Source organism: Thermobia domestica, chromosome 2 (genome assembly GCF_964235325.1).
Source record: "Thermobia domestica chromosome 2, izTheDome1.hap1.1, whole genome shotgun sequence".
NCBI classification, from domain to species: Eukaryota; Metazoa; Arthropoda; class Insecta; order Zygentoma; family Lepismatidae; genus Thermobia; species Thermobia domestica.
The window spans coordinates 141,435,556-141,462,792 of record NC_137455.1 but is presented as its reverse complement, the minus strand read 5'-3'; the positions used below and the strand labels follow the sequence as shown (position 1 = coordinate 141,462,792).

The 27,237-nt window shown below is 32.9% G+C and overlaps 1 protein-coding gene across 2 annotated transcripts in view; it reads left to right on the top strand.

The window, feature by feature from the left end:
- Positions 1 to 27,237, top strand: part of LOC145675772 (integrin alpha-9-like) — a 90,742-nt gene that overhangs the window by 37,141 nt on the left and 26,364 nt on the right. For both annotated transcript variants that reach the window (XM_081746463.1, XM_081746455.1), the window contains exons 7-15: positions 3,562 to 3,714; positions 8,201 to 8,289; positions 15,735 to 16,083; positions 18,258 to 18,443; positions 19,416 to 19,589; positions 21,285 to 21,433; positions 22,837 to 22,915; positions 23,465 to 23,609; positions 25,282 to 25,507. In XM_081746463.1, the coding sequence (XP_081602589.1) occupies positions 3,562 to 3,714; positions 8,201 to 8,289; positions 15,735 to 16,083; positions 18,258 to 18,443; positions 19,416 to 19,589; positions 21,285 to 21,433; positions 22,837 to 22,915; positions 23,465 to 23,609; positions 25,282 to 25,507 (1,550 nt within the window). The remainder of the gene's footprint in view (positions 1 to 3,561; positions 3,715 to 8,200; positions 8,290 to 15,734; positions 16,084 to 18,257; positions 18,444 to 19,415; positions 19,590 to 21,284; positions 21,434 to 22,836; positions 22,916 to 23,464; positions 23,610 to 25,281; positions 25,508 to 27,237) is intronic.

Genomic DNA, 27,237 nt, shown 5'->3' with positions numbered 1-27,237 from the left:
CATAGTAAGGTTCATGACTTTAGTTTTGCTTGAAATATTCAATGTTTTTTTTATGTATATATATATATATATATATATATATATATATATATATATATATATATATTCAACCACAAAAATAAATTCAAGCAGCAGAATTACAAATTCATTTAAATACATCAGTGTAAGATACTCTTTACATCAATAAACATTACAGATCTCTTCATTGTACATATTGCCTTCGTCTTCTATGCCTTTTTTTTTTTCTTAGTCAGCTGGGGTCGGGTTTTCAGATAGCTGTCCTCCCCCTGTTTCTATCTTGTGTCATATCCGCTGTGGTGCCACACTGCACCTATCGTTCTTAATACAATCTCCCCATTTTACCTTTGGCCGACCTTGTGCTAGTTTCCCACTCATTTCTATAGCATCTACTCGGTGAGCTACGTATTCCAAAGGTCTACTTTTTTACATGCCCAAACCATCTCAGTCTACTTTCTTGTAAATTTTCTACTACTGGTCTCTCCTTTACTGTTCCCTAGATCACTTCATTCTTAATTTTGTCCTGGGGCCGCGGTGGCTCAGTGGTAGAGCGTTCACCTCTGGTGCTTGGGGTCCCGGGTTCGATCCCAGCCCCCGCCAAGTGAACTTTGTGGTGGACAAACACCGTGTGCGTGGGTTTTCTCGGGGTTCTCCCGTTTCCTCCCACTTTCTTCATTCCACCGTTTCATTCATTACTCATCATCACCGTCTCCTTTAGCCTAACCGGCATAACCGTGGGACGTAAAACTCAAAGATTTCATTTCATTTTCATTTTTTTAATTTTGTCCTTTCGCGTCACTCCACACATCCTCTCTCTTATTCATCGTCCACCCTTCCACTCCGTATAATATGACAGATCTCACTACTGTTGTGTAAACTTTTCCTTTAAGGCCTATTGGTACAGTACCGTCACGCTATACTTCTGCCGCTTCTCTCCATTTTGTCCAACCGCTGCTAATTCTGTCGTTTACATCTTCTGCTGTTCTTGCATTTTCCTGCAATATTGATCCCAAGTACTTGAATTTCCTCGTTATTGCCATCTCTTCTTCACCCATCGCGTTCTTATATTCTCGATTACATTTTTCCTGAAAGAACCGTGTAAATATTCTGTCTTGATTTTACCAACTCTAAGACCTTTGCTCTCCAATGCTGCTCTCCAGGCATCTAAATTCTCTTGCAATGTTGCCTTGGTCTCACTCAGCAGCACGATGTCATCACCAAATAGCAAATAGCATATTCCAAGGTGCTAACTCTTGGATATTGTTTGTAAGTTCGTCCATCACAATGGCAAAAAAAAGGTATGGCTAAGACTAGATCCCTGATGAATTCCCACTTTAACTGTGAACTCTTCTGATATTCCGAACGTGCTCTTCGCTCCTGTCCTACATCCATTATACATATCTTGAATTATAAGATATTCGGAACACATCTTCTTCAGTGCCCACCAAATAAGATCTCAAGGCACTCTATCATACGCTTTCTCTAAGTCAATGAAAATCATATTAAGGTCCTTCTGGTATGCTCTGTACTTTTTCATTAGCATCCTAAATGCAAATACTGTATCCGCTGTTGATCGGCCTGACATAAACCAAATTGATTCTCTGTAATTTCGGTCTTTACCTTCAATCTTGCTTCTATTAGTCTCTCCGAGAGGTTCATTCCATGTTTCATAAGTTCATTTCTCTGTAGTTGCCACATTCTTTCACATCCCTTTTGTTTTTAAAAACCTAATGTAGCTGCTTCTCCTCCATTCTTGTGGCATATTTCCTGTTTCCATATACAATTAAAAAGTCAAACTACTGCACTTCTTCTTTACCTAAACTTTTCTTTCTTCAATAGAGAGATTATCCCGTCCTGGAGCTTTCATCTTTTTCATGACATTTTCTATTTCTACCATGGTCACAGGCCGAACCAGCCTGATTCGTGGATAGATTTTCGCAAGTGCCCCCTCAGGCTTTCTTCATTTAGAAGTTTCTATAATACTCCTTCCACTTGTTCTTTATCTTCTTGTCAGAACCTCGTTATTTTCGTTCTTGATGCAGTGCATATGCGAAATATCTTTCTTTTGCTTCTTTCTTGCCTTCAAAAGCTTTTATATCATTCCCCCTCCCCCCGTTTTGTGTACAGATTTTTGTACAACCCATCATATGTCTTGCCTTTTGCTATACTAACTGCCTTCTTGCCGTTCTTCTTCGCTTCCTTGTAATCCATCAGATTGCTTGCCAGAGTTCTACATTTTCTTTCTTTCATTTTTTTTTTTGTATCGTTCCTTCTTTTTCTTCTCCATGGCTGCTTGAACTTCTTTATTCCACCACCATGCTTCCTTGTTAATGAGGTCTCTTCCTTTTGTTTCTCCCACTACTTTTCTTGCTATTTCCCTGAGTGTTACTGATACTCTGGTTTGGTCTACTTCTTTTCCACGAGCAACTCTTATTCCTTTATTTACAGTACATATTTGTATTACGTTATAAATCACAATAATGAACTACTATAATAAAGAAACAGACCTACAGCTATTCTGTGCGTGGTAAAGGTAAAACAAATCATTTTCATTCGTAAAGTTACATGTTTATAAGTGTGTTAAATTGTATTCCCAACTTCGAGGCTATGTGAAAGAAACTCAGTAAAAAAGACTTTCTCTAATTAAGTGAATAACCTCCTAATAACTAGCACTTTCTCCACAAACGAAGTATTTCTAAGCATCCATTGTGCAAACTCAATCATGAAGAGCTGATTTATTCATGTATAATTATATTCATTAGTAGCTACAAATTTAAATATATGTATTGACGGATGACAGAAATGAAAAAATGATAAAATGAATTGTCTTCTTTATTTTTATTCCTTTATAAACTTATGCTACTCTTACAGAATACTTAAATTGATTTACATTTTATGATTGTATTCATAATTGCACTATTATTATTATTATTATTATTATTATTATTATTATTGTTATTATTATTATATTTTTTACTAATAGTGCTTAGTCATTTCTCGTAAGTTTTAAGCATGTAAGTATTGGATATGTTTCAAGATAACCTGCCTCGACAAGTTTTACTATTTTGTACAAGTGACTCACAATATGACGCACAGAAGATTAATAGATTTAAATGTAGGTTTATGTCATGTAAAGTTATGTATATATGAACAAAACTTTACATTACATAAAGTAATGTAAGATATAAGTTACGTAAAACTTTATTTATATAAAATATATAGATACTTTGTGATTTATGTGACCACAGTACTTATTTAAAACTTCATATACTTGTATCTATTGTGCCTTAATTGTCTTTATTTTATCTGGATTCTCAGTAATTAACGCAAATTTCAATACATAGATGTTGTAGAACTTAACTTTTCGTACCAAGCAAACCATAAAGAAATTAATTATTTTATCTTTGTCTTAGTTCGTGAAACCTCCATATATAACATTAGAATGTTTAATTTGATTCAAACTGAAGGAAAGATAACAGTGAAAATTGATTTATTATTTAGTTTATGAACATTCTTCAACTGTCATGTATTGTTTTTATGCAGGTACTGTTATCAGGTATACAAAAGGTCCAGTATTCCCTTTTGGAAGGCCAAGCAGAGACTTAGATGACTCAGATGCTAATTACAAACAGTTTTCTCAATCGACTGTGCCAAATCCGTATAAGACAAGTAAAATCACAAATGCAGCTTATATGGGTGAGTTTTTGCTAGTAAAGTAATGGGATTCTGTATCCATTGTCGATTTCTAATAACAACAAATATTTTGTATTATCGGTACATTGTAACTGTTCAACCATTTAATGATAACTCTTCCATTTAATTTTATCAACGCTATGTCCAAATTAAAAAACCATTATACATTGTTTTATACCAAAAACGGTGCTATACCGCAACATCTTTTTAACTCAATAGCAACTTAGAATAGATATTAAACAAAATTAGAGCCTGACCTTAGATTAAATTGGATATGTATATATATCTCTCTCTCTCGTCAAGGTAGAAATTTCAAGGCTACAAAAATTGCTTTTGAAACGAGACATTTTCTTTAAAAATTCGAAGTTTCTCTCCCTTTAATATAATCGAGAGTAGCGTGGTTCTCATGGTGTATGGTGCTCGAATATTTTCTAAAAGAGCAACTAAACCTCAGTCTTAATCCTTTCTAAAATAACAGTATCATACTCATATAACACAACTAAATTCACATATACAGCCTGTACTTGACTATTAAAACCGATGAGAAAAGGAAAAATGGAGCAGATAAATGTGTTAGTAAAAAGTTATTGCAGTAAAACACTAGAAAGAGGGTTTCTTTTCTTGCTTGAAACTAGTCTGCAATAGTTGCTACTTCTTCAAAATGATGGATAAATAGCCCACTACAGGACGCTCTGTGATTCTCTCTCTCTAGTATTTATTCTTTCTTTCTTGTTCTCTTACGATAACATTTGTGCATCAAAAGTTCAGTGATTTTGTTTCTGTTCTAGTAGTATGTGTAGTCTGCACAATTTTGTAATACCTATTACTTCGACTATTAACTCAACTACGAAAGAATTCCAATACAAGCATATGAATGGTAGTTATGTGATAATCTAGCGAAAAATATTAGGGTTCCCACAGCCTGGGAGATCAGGGAATGCCAGGAAATTGATTTTTGTCAGGGAAATTGTTGAAAAGATCTTTAATGTCAGGGAAGCAACTTTGAAGTAATAATGTTATTTGGGAATTAGAGATCATTAACGCAACCGTATAGAATAATAGATTACAGATTAATTATCGTATATCAAGATGTGTTGTGCCATGATTTGTAATTAGGTTCTTACTTCTGAAATCAGTTGAACTACAGCATCTTGAACCCCTTAATTTAGACAGAATGCGTCATCTCTTGACATTCTGAGCTGAAATACGTACATAGTTTTAACCGACTTAAAATAAAAAGGACAAGGTTCTCAATTCGACTCGTTTATATATAATATATATTTCATGAGTATCTAACAACAGTCTTCTGAGCTAGACTATGAAATTCCTCAATAGCTTATAGTGTTCACACCATAATATTTTGTATGATCACGCATAATTTCGATATAGGTGCACCACATTTGTTCATTCACGTTTTGTTTGAAAAAGTATGTTCTCTTGGCAGTTTCATATAAATTTCATTAGAATCGGGTAATAGTCGTTAGAGCTAGACAATGAAACTCCTCAACGGTTGATAGTGTTAATAGCGTAATTAACCAACTTCATTGTGTGTATGGTCACGATAACTTCAACACAGATGTACCGATTTTGATTAGTCTTTTTCTAGTTTCAAAGAGTATACTTTTTCGCAGCTTCCATGTAAATGCTATCAGGATCTAATGACAGTCTTTGGAGTTAGACCATGAATGAAATTCCTCAATAGCTGATAGTCTTAATTCCATCTGTATATATGGTCATTGTCAAAAGTCTGAGCACACCATTGATTTTTTAGAATTTTTCAAATAAAAGACACCGTGACCAATGTGTCCATAAAAAACCACGGTTATTGGACTCGTTTCTGAAAATAAACAACGTTATTCATATAAGGATACGAATATTCGTAGTCTTGTTGATATAGAGACAAATTTATTGATACAAGCTGCTTGGCAATAAACAGGAACAGACAACTAACGTCAAGCTTTGTTTGATGATGCATCGTTTCAACGACACCTAGTGGTGTGTATATAAAGTCTTGTCAGTAATTGTCTTTTCAGTTCAACGAACAGTAGTGTATGGGCTATTCAATCGTATCGTAATATAAGCAAAACTAGATGCAAATATGTGACATGCGATCTTCCTCTTTTCATTCTCGTGAACCAGTTGAATAGTGTAAAGAACATACAAATACTATAAAATCCGGAAGTGAAACTGCCAACTAAGAGTCGAAGCACGTGTTCAAGTGTTTATTTTGAGAGAAACGAGTCATTCTCTGCGAAAAATCGTTCAGCGATCGAGCGGAGCAGTGCGTCGGACTCTTGAAACATAGTTACAAAGTGATGTAAATATTGCACGGAGTATAAATACAGGGTGCATCAAAAAATGTATACACACTTTGAACCGTCATAGAAAATTTATGTTCCGTTCTACAAGGTTCAATTGGTGGAAATGGAAAGCTTAAAGTCCAATTTGAAGCACAAATGCACTTTCCTACGCAAATGTGATTACTGTTCAAAATGGCTGCCTTCAGCATCAATACCTTTCTGAGTACGAGTCACCACTGATTCTATACATCGTACCATTGTGTCCAGTGGGATTTCTGCGCACACCACTTGAATCTCATTCCAAAGTGTGTCTCAGTTACATTGTTTACGTTTGTATACCTCATCTTTTAACCGCAGTAACATTCTCAAACTTCCAGTACCACTTAATTACCTGCTTCCGCGCTTTAAAGTTCAAACGTACGTCCGCCATCTTGCAGTTACTTCCTTGCCATTAACTGGGTTGAGTAGCTAGAGCGGCAATTCTGCCGCTACCTATTGAAGAAAGATAACATTACTTACTCCCAGAAATTCAACCTTGTAGCACGGGAAATACGGTTTTTATGACGGTTCAAAGTATGTATACATTTTTCTGACGCACTCTGTATAAGATTGTCCAAAAGTAACAACTTCTCTTAACGATAAGTAAAGAGTTTCGGGCTGGTCTGGTGTACCACAAAATAAGGTGAAACAAATTAGGGATGTTTCCTTGGCAGTCTCATAAAGTCCAGCTCAATATCTCACACATAACAATATGAATGATTGTTCGTAAACAATTACAAGTAATTCCGTAGGAATTGCAGCTCCAATAACCAGATACTACATGTAATAAGCAATTGCAGTTAACATTCTTACTGAAATGCAACTACGCATCAAAGAGTAAAGTTTTAGCAGCAAGTAATTGACACATTATAGTAATGTTGGTGCCATAAATAGTGATGGCGGGAACTTCATCCTAAAGCCAGATGGCACTCCACGATATTTTCTCAATGATATTCTTGCATATCTAAGTTAGAAATTTCCACATCATAAGGTTGGCAATATCTCAATGAAGAAACTGGCATTAATACGCTGGGCATAAAGTTACTGCTTCATTTTATAGCCATTCAGGTGCATGTTTGTCCCTCTGTGTCAAAATAGAGTCATTTATAATATTCATGAACTATATAAATAAGATGATTTTATAATTATTGGTAAACTAGCTCGAAATAAAGGTAATATATTAAAATCTACCTATACCTAAATTTATTTTGGATAATAATTGGCTGAGCAAGGTTACTTTCTTCCCTATTAAGATATTCTTTTTGCGTAAGTACAAATAAATGAACTCGCTGAACAAACTTACAAAGACGATAGAATTCTTCAGCTATCACGAAATAAATTAATAATATAATTTTGGTTGAAGAGGGAACTTTTCTGAACAACTATAAGCTTAACTCACGTATTATGCAGAAATTAAGCTATTAAACTTCCTCGACCTTCACCCCACAAAGGATTAAGGCTACCCAAATACACACATGGTGTGATCTTGTGGCATTGTAAAGAAGAATTCATCCTTTTTTAATTCACGTAGTTCGCCAATTGTCTCACAATTCATGAAATTCTGTGCATCTACCAGGAATTGAAATTGTGAACCACGAACACCAAAGGCTACTCAGAAGCGCACACCACCACCACCACTACTACTACTACTACTACTACTACAACTACTACTACTACTACTACTACTACTACTACTACTACTACTACTACTACTACTACTACTACTACTACTACTACTACTACTACTACTACTACTACTACTACTACTACTACTACTACTACTACTACTACTACTACTACTACTACTACTACTACTACTACTACTACTACTACTACTACTACTACTACTACTACTACTACTACTACTACTACTACTACTACTACTACTACTACTACTACTACAACAACAACAACAACAACAACAACAACAACAACAACAACAACAACAACAACAACAACAACAACAACAACAACAACAACAACAACAACAACATCATCATCATCATCATCATCATCTCCTCCTCCTCCAAAGAAATAAGTACATAATCATCCAAATGTATGTGTTATTCATGTTATTATTTTCATTTTTGAGATATTTATTTGTTTATAAAATGTAATAATCTGATCTATTTTGTTTCCGTATGTTTAAGGTTACTCTGTAAATTCTGGGAAATTTTTAGACGAACCAGGGATACAATATGTCGCTGGAGCACCCAGAGGAGCTATGTATAGGGGAAAGGTAATATTCTACATACATAACTTGACTTAAATAAAAATAGAATATAATATTTTATAATCATTATACTTCACAAACAACACACGACATCCAATTATTATATAAGTCAATGGTTTAATATAATGAGAAAAATTCGACAAAATTTCTTTATATTAAAAAATCCTTTACTGAATAAAATGGGATCACAATGAACCAGTTGTACAGTTTCTATTTATAGGCCTTTAAGGCTATTGTTAACTTGGTAAATAGCTTTGCTCCTATAATTAAATAACCATCTTTAACTTTGATAATCTACTAAAGGGTACGTCGATTTTGTTGCCCCATCTGGTGTTATACGTATGTATATTTTCTCTAAATATTATACGGTGTTTCTTGGTATAAAGAAAGACTTGATAAATGCGTAAATTCATTATTGTCTTTATCGTAAGTTTAATGAATAACGATTTAGTTTTTATCAAGTGTTTTAACAAATAACCCTGACAGCTTTCTTCTGCAACGGCAATATGAACTAAATTATGTTATCCTAACATAAAATTCTATATCCAATTATATGTGAAAATGCAAAATATGAATTTCTCACATACCGTATTCATTAGAAACTGTAATATGTAAGCTTCTTAAAAAGAACGACACTCGGGAGAGTTGTATATACATGTTAGACATGCAAGTCACTAATTGTATAGGTATATACCAAGAAGTTTCTTTCAATATTGCTATTTTTCCTTATTATAATGATTAAAAGTAAATTATTCTCCTTTTTTCAATTAATGTAAAAGATTGGTACGCGTACTGACAATAATATACTTAACACAAGGCGATTAATGAAGATGATGGGAAGTGTGAAGAAATTTCATCTATTATTTATTTGAAAATAAGACCAAAATTATATTTAGTAGTAAGCCATGTAGATAAATTATACATTTCTGTTGAAAAAAATTCTCCCTCTACTTATAAGTATTGTTTCTTTATTCCAAAAATAATTCGTATTTGTACTCTTAAAGCCATATCAGGTAATCTAAAGAGTATTGAACCTTTTTTACACGAGATGACATTAATGTCCCAAATCTTTGTGTATATGAATCTCAGTGAGTCAAGCCTAATGTTGTTTGACAGTGACAACTGAAGCTATTAGATGTGCAAAATGTGATGGATTAGGGTTTAGGATCGGTCCTGAGTTCGATTCCCGGTGGGGGCACTCGGTCAAAAAGTATAAAAGTTTTTTCAGGCCAGCCACCCTGAATGAGGTTTTCCTGGGTTTTCCTCATTCACACCAAACAAATGCCGGGATGGTACCTAACTTATAGGTCCTAGGCCGCTTCCTTCCTTCCCTTTCCCCGGATTGTGTGCTCGCCGAGGGACGTCATCCCTCAAAACGTGAAGGGCTAAATGGCCTTAGATGCCGAAAGCCCAGAAATCTAAATCCTAGGGTTTAGGATTTAGATTTCTGGGATTTCGGCATCTATGACCATGTTAGCTCATCACGTTTGAGGGATGACGTCCGTCAGCAACAACAGCATCCGGAAAATGGGAAGGAAGAAAGGATTGGAAAAGAAAGGAAGCGACCTAGGACGTAAATGTTAGATATCACCCTGACATTTGCCTGGTGGGAATGAAGAAAACGCAGGAAAATCTCATTCTGGATGGCTGACCTGAAAAAGCTTTTTCACTTTTTCGACGACCGAATGCCCCCACCGGAAATCAAACCCGTGACCGCTCGCACCATAATGTGATGGAATTCTTATAATCAGAGTAAGGTATTATTTCATGAAGATGAATGAACTTTCTATACAACGGCGCTGTATTTTACAATTTTATCTCGATAAAGGCACAAACTCCGAGCAGACAAGTGAGGAAATTTGTGCTGTTTATGGTCAAGACACGTTATCAAAGCAATAATCAAAGGATGGTTCAGTCGCATTCGTTCTGGAAATTTCGATGTCCAAAATGATCTTTGCAGTGGGCGACCAATCACAGCACAAGTGCATGATATTATGGAAGATGTCAAGAAAGACAAGCATATAAGCAGTCATGACATCGCGAATGACCTAAACATCGATAATCAAACAGTGCTGAACCATTTGCAGGAAGCTAACTACAATATGCTCGACATTTAGGAGCCATATGATTTGACATTGACTCAGAAACACATTTACTTGCTCGAATTTCTATCTGCGAATCTCTACAGAAACGTAACGAACTGGAGCCGTTTCTGACGCAATTGATCATGAGTGATGGAAACTGGCTAACCAACAACAACAATATGCGAAAAAGATGGTGATTGAAGCGAGAAGCTCCACAGTCTGTGCAAAGTCTACACTGACAACAGAAAGGTTAGGCTGTGTGTTTGATGGGATTGCAAGAAAATGGTGCATCATAAGCTGCTGCCGCCAGGTAGAATGATAGACTTGGACCTGTACTATCAATAATTATAGCGCTAGTGCACCTAACAACTCAATAGAAACGACTGGGACTGGTCAACAGAAAGTGTGCCATATACCACGCTGACAGCACCAAATTACATATGTCTTTAACGATTAATCAGAAATTGCGAGAACTTGGCTGCAATATTTTAATTCATCCACCATATAGCACGGACTTGGCATTGTCAGTCTATCATTTCTTTCTGTCTCTGTAGGACGCGACGAATGGTGTTAAGTTAGTTTCAAAAGAGACCTGTGAGAAGCACATGTCTCAATTCTTTTGGCCAAAAACCACAAAGGTTCTATAGCGACAAGATTGTTGTTGTTAGAAAAATGGCAAAAGGCATCGAACAAAATTGTGCGTGTGTGTTCCATAATGTTATTTTAAAATAACAATACATGTATTTTAATTTTCACCTCCAAAGTCTCAACACTTATTTAGACAATCTGATATAAGTTTGATCTTTTTTTTTTTTTTTTTTTTTTTTTCACAGTTGTTGTAAAGTTATAACGATACGATCAGACGATCATAATGATGTGATAATATTATCAATCTGTACCTGTTTTATGAATATGATCAGAGGCGCAATAATTGAGCAGAAATATGTATATTGAAAAAAGAAAAAGTTTGTTGATTAGGTTGTCAAAAAAAGAAAAAAAATATTATTCATAAGTGTGATTGTCGTGAAGATATATAGTTGATGTCACGAAGAAATATATTTGACATATATTTGTGATGTAATGGTTTCCAGTAGTCATCTTTTGAAATAAAAGAAGTGTAAGCTTTTAATATTTCACATATTCATGGGAACTTATTATTAATATAATGATTATTACATATAGTTAAATATAATTACAAAAAAAAAAAAAAAAAAAAAAAAACGTTGTAAAGTTAGATATTAAAATATGTTATTTATGATTGCAAATTGAAGATTGAATCACGAACAATGAAGATATTCAACAAGGAATAAACCCTTTAATATGATTCAGAATATTTCATAAAGAATATGAAAAATGTATTAAATATAAAATACAGTATTTTGACATATAAAGAAGTTATTTAGATCTTTAATTCTGTAGTACCATATTTCTTATTTAAAACATGATCGGACAAACACTGGGAAAACGTTTGAATCAGCGAACCTAACGTGACTTCAAAGTTTTCTATTAAAATAAATATATAAAAGTAAAGTACAAATATTCGTAGTACACAATTATATTAATCCAATGTTTTTGAAGTTAAACTATATATTATATTATTGTCTTTATTCTTCATTTCAATAATATTTTAATCTATTTATTTTCACATTTTTAAAAATGAGTTGATAGATCCATAAAAATAATGCTTGTTTTGAAATAAAGTAACTTTTTAAAGCAAAATACAATATCATAAATATTACACAATAATAATACAAAAAATTGCATACATATAGTTATGTTACTTTTGAGCGGATTAGATAGTTAAGCTTCCGTATATTGTTTTCTGCAACCTCCATTTTTTCATAACATCGAAGCTTATTGAGATAATGAAGATACACACGAAAGTCATGTAATCTGTTTTTTTTTTATATATACTGTTATACTGTACTATATTTCTCACACTTCATTTCTTACTTGTATGCATATTTCATACATGAGAAGGGGACCGTGGTATCTTAGTGGTAGAACGTTCACGTCTGGTTCCTGGTTTAATCTCAGCTAGCGCCCAGTGGACTTTGTGGTGGATAAACATCGTGTGCGTGGGTTTTCACAGGGTTCTCTCGTTTCCTCCCACTTTTTTCGTTCCATCATTTTCATTCATTTATCATAACCATTGTCTCCTTTAGCCTGCAGGGCACAACAGTAGGACGTAAAACTAAAATATTCAATTTCATTTTCATATCATACATGAGAACAGTTATCAGACTATGGAAAATATAGAACTTCCTCCACGAAGTCTGAAAAACTAAGGAAGTAAGCTACGTGTAGTGCTTTGCCCAGCCAGACGTCTTGTTAGTTGAGCGATGTATAGTCAGTATACTGGCTCCCAATGCCGTTGTCCCTCACTTTCTAGTCCGAAATTTTATACTTCTCAATTATTTAGTTGGTCAGTGTTTTTTTTTTTTTTTTTTTTTTTTTTTTTTTTTTTTTTTTTTTTTTTTTTTTTTTTCTCGTGATGTTGGCTTAGTACCAAAAATTGTGTTGTCATCAAACCTTGGAATATTCGCATTAAAGGTCCGATGTGTGGTAAGCCAGCCTGTTGCATGAGAGCAAATATTTGTATGAAAACACTTTGAAAATCATATTGCGCAGAAATTATATATCTCAAGTATAAAGTTCAATAATCCTCAAAGAAAGCGATACTAGAACTGCGTAGGGTTTCCAATCCTGCTAGAAACTTGGCCTAAAAGATAATATATCATTAAAACGTAAATTAAATTAACTTATTTTGCACATCACGTTAGAGTGTGTTAAGTACACTAGAGTGCCGTTTATCCTAATTTGATGAAATCAGTGGGGGTTCAGTTCAACGAAAATTCGGTTAAACATGAGTTAAGTTTGATATATTACGAAATCAACCGCATCGAACTAAATACAAATTTCAACTGGTAGATGACTCTTGGTTTTTGCAGTACAGCACAATATATGTGCTAAAAATGGACGGAGAAGGGAGTACATGAGTTTAGTCATCGTATCGCAACTATGATCTTAATCTTTGATAAATAACTGTTAGATCATAACAAATACTTTACTCATTTTGGTAGTTTTAAATAAATGTTGCGCATGAGTAAGGATTTTTTTTAAAGCGATACAGTTAACCCGGAAATTCTGTTAATGGAGATTTTGTTAAACGAGATTGTAGTGTATCCTTGTTTGATTAATTAGTGTGAGAAATACCAAGGTAATCAAGAATATAAAATCCTCCACTGTAGGGTAGTATACCACCTTTTATAATAAATAAAAATTGTCCCCATGGAATATGTTGTTTTCCTCGGTATTACGAAAACATAATTGTATTAGTCATTTTGTATTATATAATCATTCTTTTAATTATATTTGTAACTCTAGATTACAAGAATAAGTCATTTGTTAAAGTTTTTTTCATAAGTGTACAAAGCCATTCTTTTCCAATTTAAATATACATTTCTGGAAAAATATAGATAGAAGAATTACGTTGAAAGTGTATGCCTACTCTTATCTTTTGTAAAAGAAAAATAAAGAAAGGAAAAGTAATCAACCTTGGTATTTTGTGCCTATCAGCTTGTTCAATCCACAAAATTACAATAAACAAAAACTCTAACTTTGAAGTTGTATTTCAGTATCGTAAATGTACATAAATAGCAAAAAATCAAAATAATTAATAAATAAATAAAATCAAAATATAAATTATAAATAAGTAAATAAATAAATAAATAAATAAAATGAAAACTTATAAAATAAAGGGAAAATATAAATAGTAGAAATTTTGATGCGGAAAAATTAGAAAAAAAATAGAGTAATTCTAATTTAAAGAATAAATGACAGAAAGGAAAAGCAACTCTTATGAACAATACCCCTCTTCCAAAAATAAGAGAGTAAAAAACAACAAATATAGTGCTAGTAGTGAATCAGATGGTCTGCGCAAAAATAAATCCCTATCACATCAAGAGAATGGAATGGAAAATCACAATGAGAGAGAGAGAGATAATATATATATATATATATATATATATATATATAGGCCTATATATAGAGTAAGTGAGATGAGGCTAAGTGTGTGTGGGGGGGGATGAGATAAATATTGCACTTGTAGTATTTTTACAATGTTTTTATATATATATATATATATATATATATATATATATATATATATATAACTACACATATTTTCTGCAAGCTGGCTAGTTTTAAACGATATTTTCATACATGAATGTCATATATAAAATTAAAAAAATTCCAGATAATAGTGAAATATAATCACACATGCTATAAAAGTACAGTATGAGTACTTTCGGTGCGTGTGAATATATTTTCACTATTTTCTGGTAATTCATTTTCTATATAGGGGGCCGCGGTGGCTCAGTGGTAGAGCGTTCACCTCTGGTGCTTGGGGTCCCGGGTTCGATCTCAGCAAGTGAACTTTGTGGTGGACAAACACCGTGTGCGTGGGTTTTCTCGGGGTTCTCCCGCTTCCTCCCACTTTATTCATTTTACCATTTCATTCATTACTCATCATCACCGTCTCCTTTAGCCTAACCGGCATAACCGTGGGACGTAAAACCCAAAGATTTCATTTCATTTTTCATTTTCTATATTTATTTTGGGTTCTTATGTAGGTAAATGCTTTAGCAGTGAGCCTTACTCCGTAGTCAGCAATGTAATACTTAAAAATATATTAAATAAGCTAATAGTAACTTCTTGAAAAGAACTAATGACAAACAAAATCTGAAAGAGTTCCTATAGTCAGTCTCAGATGTTCTAATCTGATATTTCGTCTGGTGAAAGAAGAATGAATTTTCACAAATTGAGATCTGCTACGCATCTTGTGTGAAATGCATATTTTGCTTAAAAAATAAAAACAAATATACTAAACTAATAGGGAAGTGGGATCTCTTATTACTTTCAGCTGTAATGATTTTTCTAACGCATAAGTGTATATAGGTTATAATTAAATGTACAGGACATAACATTACAGAAAAACTAAGGGAGTTGAATAGAGGATATTTACGTGTAATAATGAAAAATCCTTCACAAGTGAGTTAATAATTTAATCTTCCAGCTAATTGTGTTACATCTCTCGAATCTTCATTTATTCTAATTACACATTATGAAGGCATTATAATTGGAAATAGTATATGTAATAATTTTGCCCTTAATTGTAATAATTTTGCCCTTATAAATAAAATTTGCCCTTAAACGTCTGGCTACTGGCACATTTACCCTAATACTACTTATTAGAAAATAGTAAAAATATATTTCGTAAAATACTTATAGCGTACTTTCTTTTGTAGATATGAATTTTATTAGCTGTCCATACAAAATTAATAAAAACATTTTATTATGTTAAAGGTGTTCGTATTTCGTTTTCCTCCACCATATCAAGAAGAGTTTGATATTTTAATCGAATTGGATGGATTGCAAATGGGAGAATATTTTGGATCGTCATTATGTGTTGTTGATTTAAATAGTGATGGACTCGATGATATTGTTGTGGGAGCACCTTTACACTCAACGACTAATCAGAACTCAGCGGTTTTCACTGGAGATGAAGGACGAATCTATGTGTTTCTAAATAAAGGAAGAAGAGTAATGATAGAAGTTAGTGATTTAACAAAGATAATGGGGAGTAAACTCCCTGGAGCTCGCTTTGGATCTTCAATTGCTAGCATAGGAGACATTAACTTGGATGGCTATCCTGGTAAGTATACTTTATAACATACAAAGAAAAATGTAGTAATATATTACATATACAATATCATACCAACGAACGCATACGGTTGACTTATTAATGCATTTACTGAGTCTAACCTCTTTCATGGAAAGACAAGGTAAGGGAAGTTTGGATTAAATTTTTTTCCTTAACCCAGATCGTTGTGAATAAGTGGGACTAATCCAACGAAAGCATGGAAACTTTTTATTTACGACAAAAGTAGTAACATCATCACTGAGTTCACTCATTCTCCTGTGCTTCTTTTCTGAAAGTCAATTCCTTTTTACACAGGATCGTCATAAAAGAGTGTCTTAAGTTAAAATGTCTACACATTTATGATACAATATTAACAATTTTTGTAAATGTTGATATTCATAATCACCACTAAGTTTATTTTGTTTATTTCATTACCCCACAGTTTCATTATACATCTTGTGTCTCATTACTTCCTCCTGAATTTCGGAGGTCTTTAGCTCAGGGACAAGCTCACACACAAGAGACGAAACATGTCTTTGTAAAGAGTAAATATCCAAGTTTTTAACTGGCACACCCTACAAATGTTCGATGTCTTTTGATGATTCTACAAACGTTAATTTTACATTCTAGCTATTGCCTGCTACAGCCATGATTCTTTATTGAAGCTTTAGCAAATCTTTGGTAAGGAGGCGGAGGGGGCATGTAAACACTGTCTTTAACATAAATCGAGATTAAAAAGTTGTATGACCTGAGAGGGCAGGAAATTACCGTAGGATTTTGGTTACACTTATGCAACAATCTAACGTTGAAGTGAAGCAGCATTGACATAACGAAAAATTTATTAATTAAAATCGGCGGCAGGGGGGGGGTTCAGTATCCTCGTGCCCCTATTAGCCATTGCTTCAACATTTCCAAGTGAACAATATGAGAAAAATTTCCTCCGCAAAGAAAAATGTCCCTACCTCTTTCCGAGATGACATTGCACAAAACACAGCAACTTTCGGTGAATCGCGGATGTGTTCCATTGGTGCACGAAGATTTTCTGTGCTTCAAACACAAATGTTATGACAATTTACCTCGCCAGAAAATATGCCGGTTCACTGCAGAAGATTGGCTGCTTTACTGCAGACCTTCATAATTTGACACAGTGGTTGAAAAGGTAAAGTTACAACAAATGTATTTGCATCACTCACCAGACATTGTTAAAATTTCAAACAGAATTTATAACTAATATTGTGACCTTCAGGGGGGAGAGCATGAAACATCTTCAACCGATATAGTTTACAGAAAAATCTTCTGAATAAAATGTGTCGCACAGCCACGTGGAACATTTGTACTTCTCAGCTTGTACAATGTGTTGATCTTAAGTTAGATGATTCTTGTACGTGGTCCACAATCTCAGGGGATGGACGTGGCCTGCCTGTTTGTTTGCCGGTACACAGAAAACCTCAAATTTCCTCTACCAGTTGCTTACTGTTTTGTCCTTTTGTGATTGTGCGCGATAATTTGTTCGAAAACCACGTTTGACTGTTACTATTAAGTCACTTTTAGCTAGAATGCAATACTTTCACTCACTAATTCACTACTGCATCCTAGTGAGATTTCCGAGGTTCTAGAAGGAAATTATTTATATATATATATATATATATATATATATATATATATATATATATATATATATATATATATATATATATATTATATCGGAATTACTTAACAGAAAATAGTTTCGCACAGCACTAAAAAAATAACTATAAACATTTTCACTTAATCATATCATATATCATTAGAAAAAGAGGACAGAAAAAGGAGAAATGAAAAGAAAGCTAGTTCTGAAGTGTGAACCATCTTGAAGCACAGTAATGTGATAGTGTTATCAGACTGAAAGAAAGTGTGTTTCAGGTAAGGTTGTAAAGCAAGTATAATGTATCTCGCGAAGGAAGCAAATAATCATGGCTCAGGTTTCTGCAAGATTTTTCTAACAACATTCCATACATACCGTTTTGTGAAACTGAAATATTATGAAATATTCATTAGCTCTTTGGAGAAAAGGAGAAGGTAAATATATTTCTCTCTCTCTCTCTCTCTCTCTCTCTCTCTTTTCTTGAAAATGTATCGAAATAATTTTAATTACAAAAAGATGATTATTTTAAGGAAAAAAAATCTTATATGCATTTTCCTTACAGATATAGCTGTTGGTGCTCCGTATGAAAATAACGGACATGGTACAGTTTACATTTATCATGGAGATAAGTTAGGAATTATACCGGCGTATGCTCAGCGAATTCTAGCTCAAGAAATACAACCATCTCTTACTGGTTTTGGTATAAGTATTTCAAGGGGTATGGACATCGACAACAATTTTTACAATGGTAAGTTCCTATTTTATTATTGAAAAAAAAATGTAAAACATAATGTGTTAATTAACAATACACAGCTAGTGTATTTATAATTTATAATTTATTATTACACTTTTCCCCTACGAAATTCGATCAATTAATTTAGTTCTCATTAACACACTTAAAAAAAAATCTATTTGACTTCCAAAGACATCCAGTAGTATTCGCTTGTAAACCTAATTGAAATGGAAAGTTTAATAATGATGACTTCATGAACAAAAATCTTATAGGGAAGGAGGAAATCCATTCATGTATAGTACAATCGTTAATGTAATTCATTAAATACCTTAAAAAATGGTTCTGGACATACTACACTGTCCTATGCTTTTTTTTTTTCGGGGGGGGGGGGGGCATTTATCAAGTACTACTACATGGATTTGTGACATAATTAAATTTAAATTAAAAAGGAGAAATTTATCAATTTCATATGTAAAATATATAAAGAGTAATATAAAGAATAATGGTCTTACTGCATTATAATGTATTCTTTTGTAGAGCTATTATTCTTTAATAGGAATTGACGATTCCAAAAGATCTCAGTATTATATGGGATATCGAATTGTTCAGGGTGATTATAGATGATTGTCGATATTTGCAGCACTTGTCACAAATAGTACAAATGAAATGCCAACAATAGTGCTTTTGTATTTGATAGAATGACTACAAGATTGTGTACAATTACTAACAAATGTTACAGATATGCACTCTTTAAATTAAGTATTACTAAATTCTACTTAATGAAAGTATATTTAAGAATGCATAATTGAACTTTGAATACATCAACCCTAAACATTATCCCGTAAATTATAAGCTAATTACTTACGTAAGAAGTATTGTTAATTTTTCTATATTGAGTACTAAGTAAATCATCTTCATTCTTTTTGTATATTTTATAAATTACTATTATTTTCGTTAAGGCTCAACTAGTTGTACAATCTATTTCAGATATAGCAGTTGGATCCTACAATTCAGGTCATGCAGTAGTGCTAAGGAGTCACCCAATAGTGAGATTCAATTCCTTATTGGCAACTGATATAGAGAAGATTGACATAAATGCTACAGGATTTAATGTAACTGCGTGTTTGTCTTATGATGGAAAACATGTACCAGGGTCTATTGGTAAGTTCGTGATTTTTTTTTTCTTTCTTGGAACTTCTTTACCTCCCTTTTCAACACCTAAACCATGTAAAACACATGGACTTATATTTTAAGATGAGTTGAACCACATGTACTCCTACGGGGAATGAAATTTAAATCCCGTTTGTTGCATACATAAAAATAGTGCTGCGAAGTGTATATTAACAAAGTATGGTGAACAATGTACAGTATATGGCGTTAATTTTTATAATATAAGCTATTCATATAAATTCATATAACTCTTTTTTTGAGTTTAATGTCCCACGAATATGCATCGAGGCTAATAGTGATGATAAGATGGATGATGATGATAGAATGACGAATCTGAGAGAAAACGGGTCAGCCTCGAAGAAACCCATGCATATATGGATGGTTGTCCACCAAAAACCCCACTTAACAGGATCTGGGATCGAACACGTATCCCAGGCGCTAAAGATGAGAGCTCTATTACTGAGCCACTGCAGCCATTGTAAGTCTTTGTTGTATATTGCATCGACTGACAGTTTTTTTTTTTTTTTTTTTTATGATATCAATATTTCTTTGGAACAAAATGCTATTTATATTCCAAAAATTAACTTTATTTAAATATTTCTCCTATCTCAGCGTTCTAGTTATTCTATTATTACTAGCAAGTCACTTAACCCAGAAGTGAGCAAGGTGCTGCGGTGGCTTAATGGTACAGCGTTCACCTCTGGTGCTTGAGGTCTCTGGTTCGATCCCAGCTCGCGCCAAGTGAAGTGTGTGGTGGACAAACACCGTGTGCGTGAGTTCTCGGGGTTCTCCCGTTTCCTTCCACTTTATTCATTCCACCATTTTATCCATTTCTCATCATAACTGTTTACTTTATCCTAGCCGGCATAACCATGGGACGTAAAACTCAAATATTTCATTTCCAGAAGTGAGCAGCTTCCATATCCTCTGCTAACATCTTCATCTTGACCGTAGCGATAATCCGTTTTAAGACCGTTCTTCAATTGTACGCTCTCGCCTCTCCCTATTTTTCGTTCTACCAAAGCTTTCGTCATGTCCCTCAAGATACAGTTCCTTCTCAGCCTATGTTTGGACCAATTTCTCTTCTCCTTTCTAGTTACTTTCAATATTCTTCTTTTCTTCTTTTTTCTATATGATCAACTAAATCAATCTGTTCTTGTTCTTAACATTTTGGCGGAAAAAGGCAGGTATTGGAATGCTTTTACTGAAACTCTAATGTTTATTAATCATAATTTGAGCTTTCAAGAAGTTTGTACATGTTATAAACAAAATTCACTCTTTATTGAAAGCAAGTACAACGTTCATTTAAAAGTTAAAATTCGAATACTTCCTGAAAGTATAGAACCGTAAAACTGGAACCAATTGATGTAAAGAGAGAGAATTAAAGTTCTCACTTACGTGTATAAGGGCAATAGTTATATGAAGTTTCTGTTACGAAATCTTCGAAGAGGCATAAACAAGCTACATTTTCTTTGGTTCTATTTTGGAATATAATCAAAACAGGCTCCAGAGTTTTCCTCTAATATTATTGTGCATTATACCTGAACCCGAGAAATTATTTCGACGAGAGTGTTAAGGCTGTTGGAGTACAGTTCTCTTGTGTCTAATATATACACATTGTAAGATACGACGTCTATTTATTTTATATTGTTCTTTGATGTAATCAATTTCACTTTTCTTTCCTAGAGGCTCAAGCAACTCTAAGCGTTGACCTGATGTATGGGAGAGCATATGTTTCGCTAGAATCTGGTTCTGGACAGCGAAATTTCGTAAATTATACAGTAATGCTTCGTTATGAGGAAATGCATTGTAATAATTTCATTATTAATCTTCGTGTGAGTATGTTTTCTTTTCGTACGTGAATTTTGTTTGTGAAAAAGAAAAATTTTGTAATATATATATTCAGTAATTATTTCTTCAAAAAGTATAAAGTTGCCATAATGCTTTTTACTGTGTTGGATATTGTTTTTCGTTTCTAATGTTATTCGTATCAAGGTTAGTTTTCATTTTTAATTGATTACATTCACTAAAACTTATGACAGATATCTCGGATTTAATGTTTAACAATTTCATTTATATCTGGATCTTTTTATGTTGCCAATATTATAAATAATTAAAGTATTTGTAAAATACTAAAATTTTATTTTTCTACATTTTGTTTCTTAGTTTTCGAAACTTACTGTTCTTTAACATAGCTATATAGTTACTCATATACACGGTGTTAGAAAAATGTCAATTTTTTGGGAACCGATTTCTCACATTAAAATAAGAAAACAATCACATGGTCCTGTGCTCAAAAGTGGATAGTTTCGGAGTTACTGAGTGCCGAAAAGGTGAAACAAGTGAACTTTAAAAATTCATAGCTCCACTACTATGGGACCTATCGTAGTCGGATCAAGACATCACCGAGAAACTGGTATGTGAATTTATCTAAATATCCATGTTTAAGAATGCTCCAATACTTACACACCATTTTTAGAGAGGTAAGTGGAGAGTGATCAAGTGTTCCCAAACAGCCTTTCTAAAAATGCTTGTGCAAGTACCGGAGGTTCTGAAAGATGGATATTTGGATAGTTCACATACTGGTTCCTCAGTGATGTCTTGACCCGACTATGATTGGTCGTATAGTGGAGTGGTACTATGGACCTTTAATGTTCATTTTTTTCTCGTTTTCGGCATCCTATAACTACGAAACTATTCACTTCCGACCACAGGTTCATATGAACTTTTTTTTTCTTATTTTGATGTAAGGAATCTATTTCCAAAATATTGCGATAAATTTTTGTACCACTGTGTATATATATTCTGTGAAAATTTTCCAATCAAAATTAAGCTCAAAACAATAAATTCGTATATTAATTTTTTTTCCTATATTATTTCTCCTTCGCTTTTCTGCATTTCTACCGATCCATTAGTCGCAACAGAATAATATGACGCTACATTTTCAAAATGGCGCCCACTGGATGTTGCACTACTATTATCATTTTTCTTTCTTTTGTTCCCACTGCTACTCCCTACCACCCCGTATGTCCCCTAATTTATGATTTGAAGTTTAGAACGTACTTATAGTGTATTTTCTGGCAATTCACCAGAAATCATTTATGAACTCATAACACATTCTAAATGAAGTAAAACGAGTAAAGTGGCTTCTTTTATTATAAGTACTGAGTTTTGCAGTAGTTTTCTACTAAATTAATATATTTATTTATTCATTTTATTTCTTTACTTATTATCATAGACTGGATCTCAAATCCTGCTTCATCCAATTGACTTATCACTTACTTATGGGCTAAGTGAAAGAACTAAAAGAGAAACAGGTAAATAGAAAGGAAAATTTATTTTCTCGTAAACTTTTAATTGTACAGTGAAATCTAATTTAATATATTAATTTCTTATCTAGTATCAAATAAAGAAATATATTAAGCACCAGTTAATGCTATTTTTTATTGTAATAACTCGCAAAAAATACTTATTAGATGTTCCCATAAAATTTCTACTAATAGTAGCAGAGTTGATTTTAAAAAAATCTTTCTTAGATGCTAAATGACTCAGCTAAAAGTAGTATTCTTTAGAACTATTTGACTCAGATTGAGTGTAAAATTAATGTTACTAACGTTAAACATTGATTTTTTAAACCTCATTTTCAAAATTTATTTTCAATACTTTGTGTCATCAAATGAGTTCTCAGATTTTGATGGTCACAAGTTGGGTAAAGTGTAGTTTTATACATCTACTAGCACCAAATCTATCTACCTATCTATCTATCTACTTATTAATAAATAAATTCATGTATATATGAAAAAAAAAATTAAAATGGTTGGGTAGTTAATTTTTCATTGACATGTAATTTCTTCACCTTTTGACAGATAGTACCTTTTGTGAAACCTGTCCAGTTGTAAATCCAAAGGATGCAAGTGAATCTAGGCACATACTTCCATATGCTACTGGGTGTAAAGAAGAAATTTGCACGACCAATCTCATCATTAGTGCAAAATTTCAAAATGTTGAAGAGTAAGATTTTTTTAAAAAAACTTGTTTTAAAATCTCGATTTCTACATTTCTATTAAGTTAAGTTTTGCTTCATTTATCTAAGTAGAAAAAGATTACTTACCAATGTTAATGATTGTTATAATAACATTAATTCGAAGTTCCTTACATATAGTTTGAATCCTGTCGTGTCTAAATGGTTAGCGCGCTCTCCTTTGGTACCAGAGATTGGGTTCGATTCCCGATCAAAGTATTTATGTGGTTCTGATTGAACGTTAAACTGTAGGTCCATTTCTCGTAGTCTTAGTACTGGTAAGATACATTAAACTCCAATCAAACATTTTACACACAAAACACTGTATACAATTTTATTTATTATTTTCTTATTCCTTAATTATTTTCTGAGAAACACTTTTAATATTAATTACGGCTTTCTCAACCTGTTCTGTTGAAGTAATATTTCCTAGTGATAGTGATATATTGTTGCGAAACTTCCTAAGCTTCATGTTTTTTTTTTCTCTCTCTCTTTTAAATCTTACTCTCAAATTTTATTGACTATATCTATCTTTTTCCCCCAACACAATACGAAATTTCAATTCTAGACCAAAACAATAGTTTAGCCCTTTGGTTTTTGGTCTGAATTGAAGTTTAATCATTTTCAGTACCGAGGCTGTATGAGACGTAAACCTCTACAGCTTATTGTGAAACACAAACAAACTATTTGCTGAGCAAAACAATATATTCACATAAAAAACTACATGCGTGTTACAGTTTCGCCAACTAACATTTTGGCTTCATCAGACACTATCTCACAACAAACTGTAACACGCATGTAGTTTTTTTATGTGAATATATTGTTTTGCTCAGCAAATAGTTGGTTTGTGTTTCAGTATATACAAAGCAAAGCTTCTACTTATGGAAAATATTAAAGCTTATTGTGGAATCCGAATCACATCAACGTCCACCAGAAATTGACCCCAAGTCTACTGCGCTCATGTGATAGCTCTTCAGTTCCTTGGTACTCAACGATTTTACCTTGGGATATCCTTGATGCCCCGTTATTTATCACTGGTTCGTCTACTAGCACTAAATCTTAACTTTATGCTCTGATATTATAACGCACAGTCGGACTGAGCATAATGTAACACTTGTCTTTTAGTTTTTGGTTACTCCCGTAACGATGTCTGATATTGTTAGGCTTGTCAATGCATATTGAATAAAATGTGGGACCCACATCCTTCAGAATTCGGATCTTGAAGCTCCGGACTTCAAAGAAGTTAAAACAAAGATGTTTGGAGAAATCAAATTGAATCTATGAAGCTATCGTTGCATATGAGACAATACCTAGGTGCGTATTTTCTATAAAATGCGCATGCAATAATATTCACAGAATCAATTCTGAAGTTTTTGGTTATAAGTAGATTGTTTTTAGATTACAAAGAAAAGATCGAAATTAAAATAAAAGTAAGATATGAATTACAAAAAAGATTGAAGATCAAGCTGTTGCATAGCGTACTCGTAGCTTCTTGTGTTGTATGGTATTATACCTAGTATTAAGCTGATGACCGGAAAATTTCAAAACTACTTTTGTTATAAAACTTTTTGTATTTGCATATCTTAGAAGACTATAATTTTTTAATCTTTTGTTTAGAGTATTTTTCTTGATTTCTAAGTATATCTTGCAATCTTGTTTCAGGGAATTTGTGATTGGATCAGAACGCATACTAACGTTATTGGTTGCTGTTCGTAATAAAGGTGATCCTGCCTACTTTGCACGATTTAATATCACAATTCCCAAGATATCGCCACTTCTTCGTGTTCCAATAACATGTCAAGAAGTAGCATCGAAAAGCAAAAATGACAGTGAAACAATTTTACAATGTGATGTCGGAAACCCTCTTCATCCTGGATCTAAAGCAGAGGTAACGCTTGTGTTTGTAGTTTCCTATATTAGTAAAGAGAAGAAAATGCTTTAGTAAAATGACGAGGCCAAGAAATTCTCATAGAAACCAGAGATAGCGGAAAACATATTAGAAGATACATAATTTTGAATAAGTTTACAGAGAAATTCATATTTATTTATTTGCCTGTTTTGCATACAATTGAGATTACTCCCGAGTACATATACAGTTGTGAAAGTTATGAAAATAATATACATGCATCATTAATACAGAAGTACACTTAAATATTCTCTTCATAAAACTCATTTACAAAATATAACATTTATTTACTAAAAAGCTATAAAATTGTGACTTAAACATAGAATGTGTTTTATTTTTCTTTAGAAACTCAGGTGACTTGTAAACTCTTGTGTAATTTATAACAAAGAAATCTGCTGTTTCAAAAGACTGAGAAACTTGGTGGAATAACATATAAACTATTAACGTGTCAAATATTCTACTTATGGATTTATATAAATACATAGGTGTTTTATTACGTACACTAAACAAAATAATTTGTTTAAATATACACAGAGGTAAATCTTTGTCCTTGCAAATAGTCTTGCAAGAAGTGTAATGATAATGACAATTCTATATAATACTAATTCAAAAAAACCAAATATACACTTTGAATTCTACTACTGTTCATCGCGACACACAATACATAATGGGTATTATTTTTATTTGTACTCCAAATGAAGCTCTATCCTGTTGAAGAAATAGAACTATCACGTTGCACTATAGAAATAGTCAACCATCATATGAAAAATTAGAGGGAACCCTCATAGCCATGTGCTAGCGAGTTCACTTTCGATGTACGTATTTACCCATTCAAAACTTCGACGAGAAAAAAATCCGCAAATTCAAATCTCGAGTAGTACTGTATTGCATTACATTTATTACCATCCTTTGTCACGTATATTATTTACAGAGTGGATGTATAAATTGGAGACGTTAAAACATTAACACAAATGATTTATGGGGAAAAAATCTATTGATGCATATTTCATTCTTTTAACATTACCAACAATAGTACTGTATAAACAGATTATTAACAATAGTATAATCACATTTTTCATGTTCTAATGTTACTACTGGGGATGGTCGAACTTGAAAGATATTCAAAGAGGTAATGCTCATCCTGTGTAGATCATTCATCACAAGAATGGTACTTTTACATAGAAAATATTCATTTAAGGTTTTAATTGTGATTTTAATTCTGTTTCTGTTTATTGAGATGATCCCATGTCCCAAGTAGCCAGTTCTGTTCTACCTTTGTATTCACTTTGTCCTACTTCATCTCCTAACTTTGTCCTAACTTTTCCAACAAAAATTATAAAACCAGTTATTGTTCAATCTTATGAAAGTCAGAGTCTAAGAAAAGAACTACTTACGATAATTCGATTATCATCCTCCTGTGTAATTTCAGTATGATTCAATATGATTTACATGAAAAGTTTACATAGCGTCTTGGTTGATTTTGTCTCTCATCTCTGTCACCCTTTTCAAGTACTTGTTCAACGTTATTCATCATCCCGTCGTTCTTCCTTTAAGTGATCTTTTTGCTACCATGACGTCTGTAAAAGTACAGATAAAACTAGTTTAGCTTTTATTATTATTATTATTATTATTATTATTATTATTATTATTATTATTATTATTATTATTATTATTATTATTATTATTATTATTATTTTGCTGCTTAATGAACA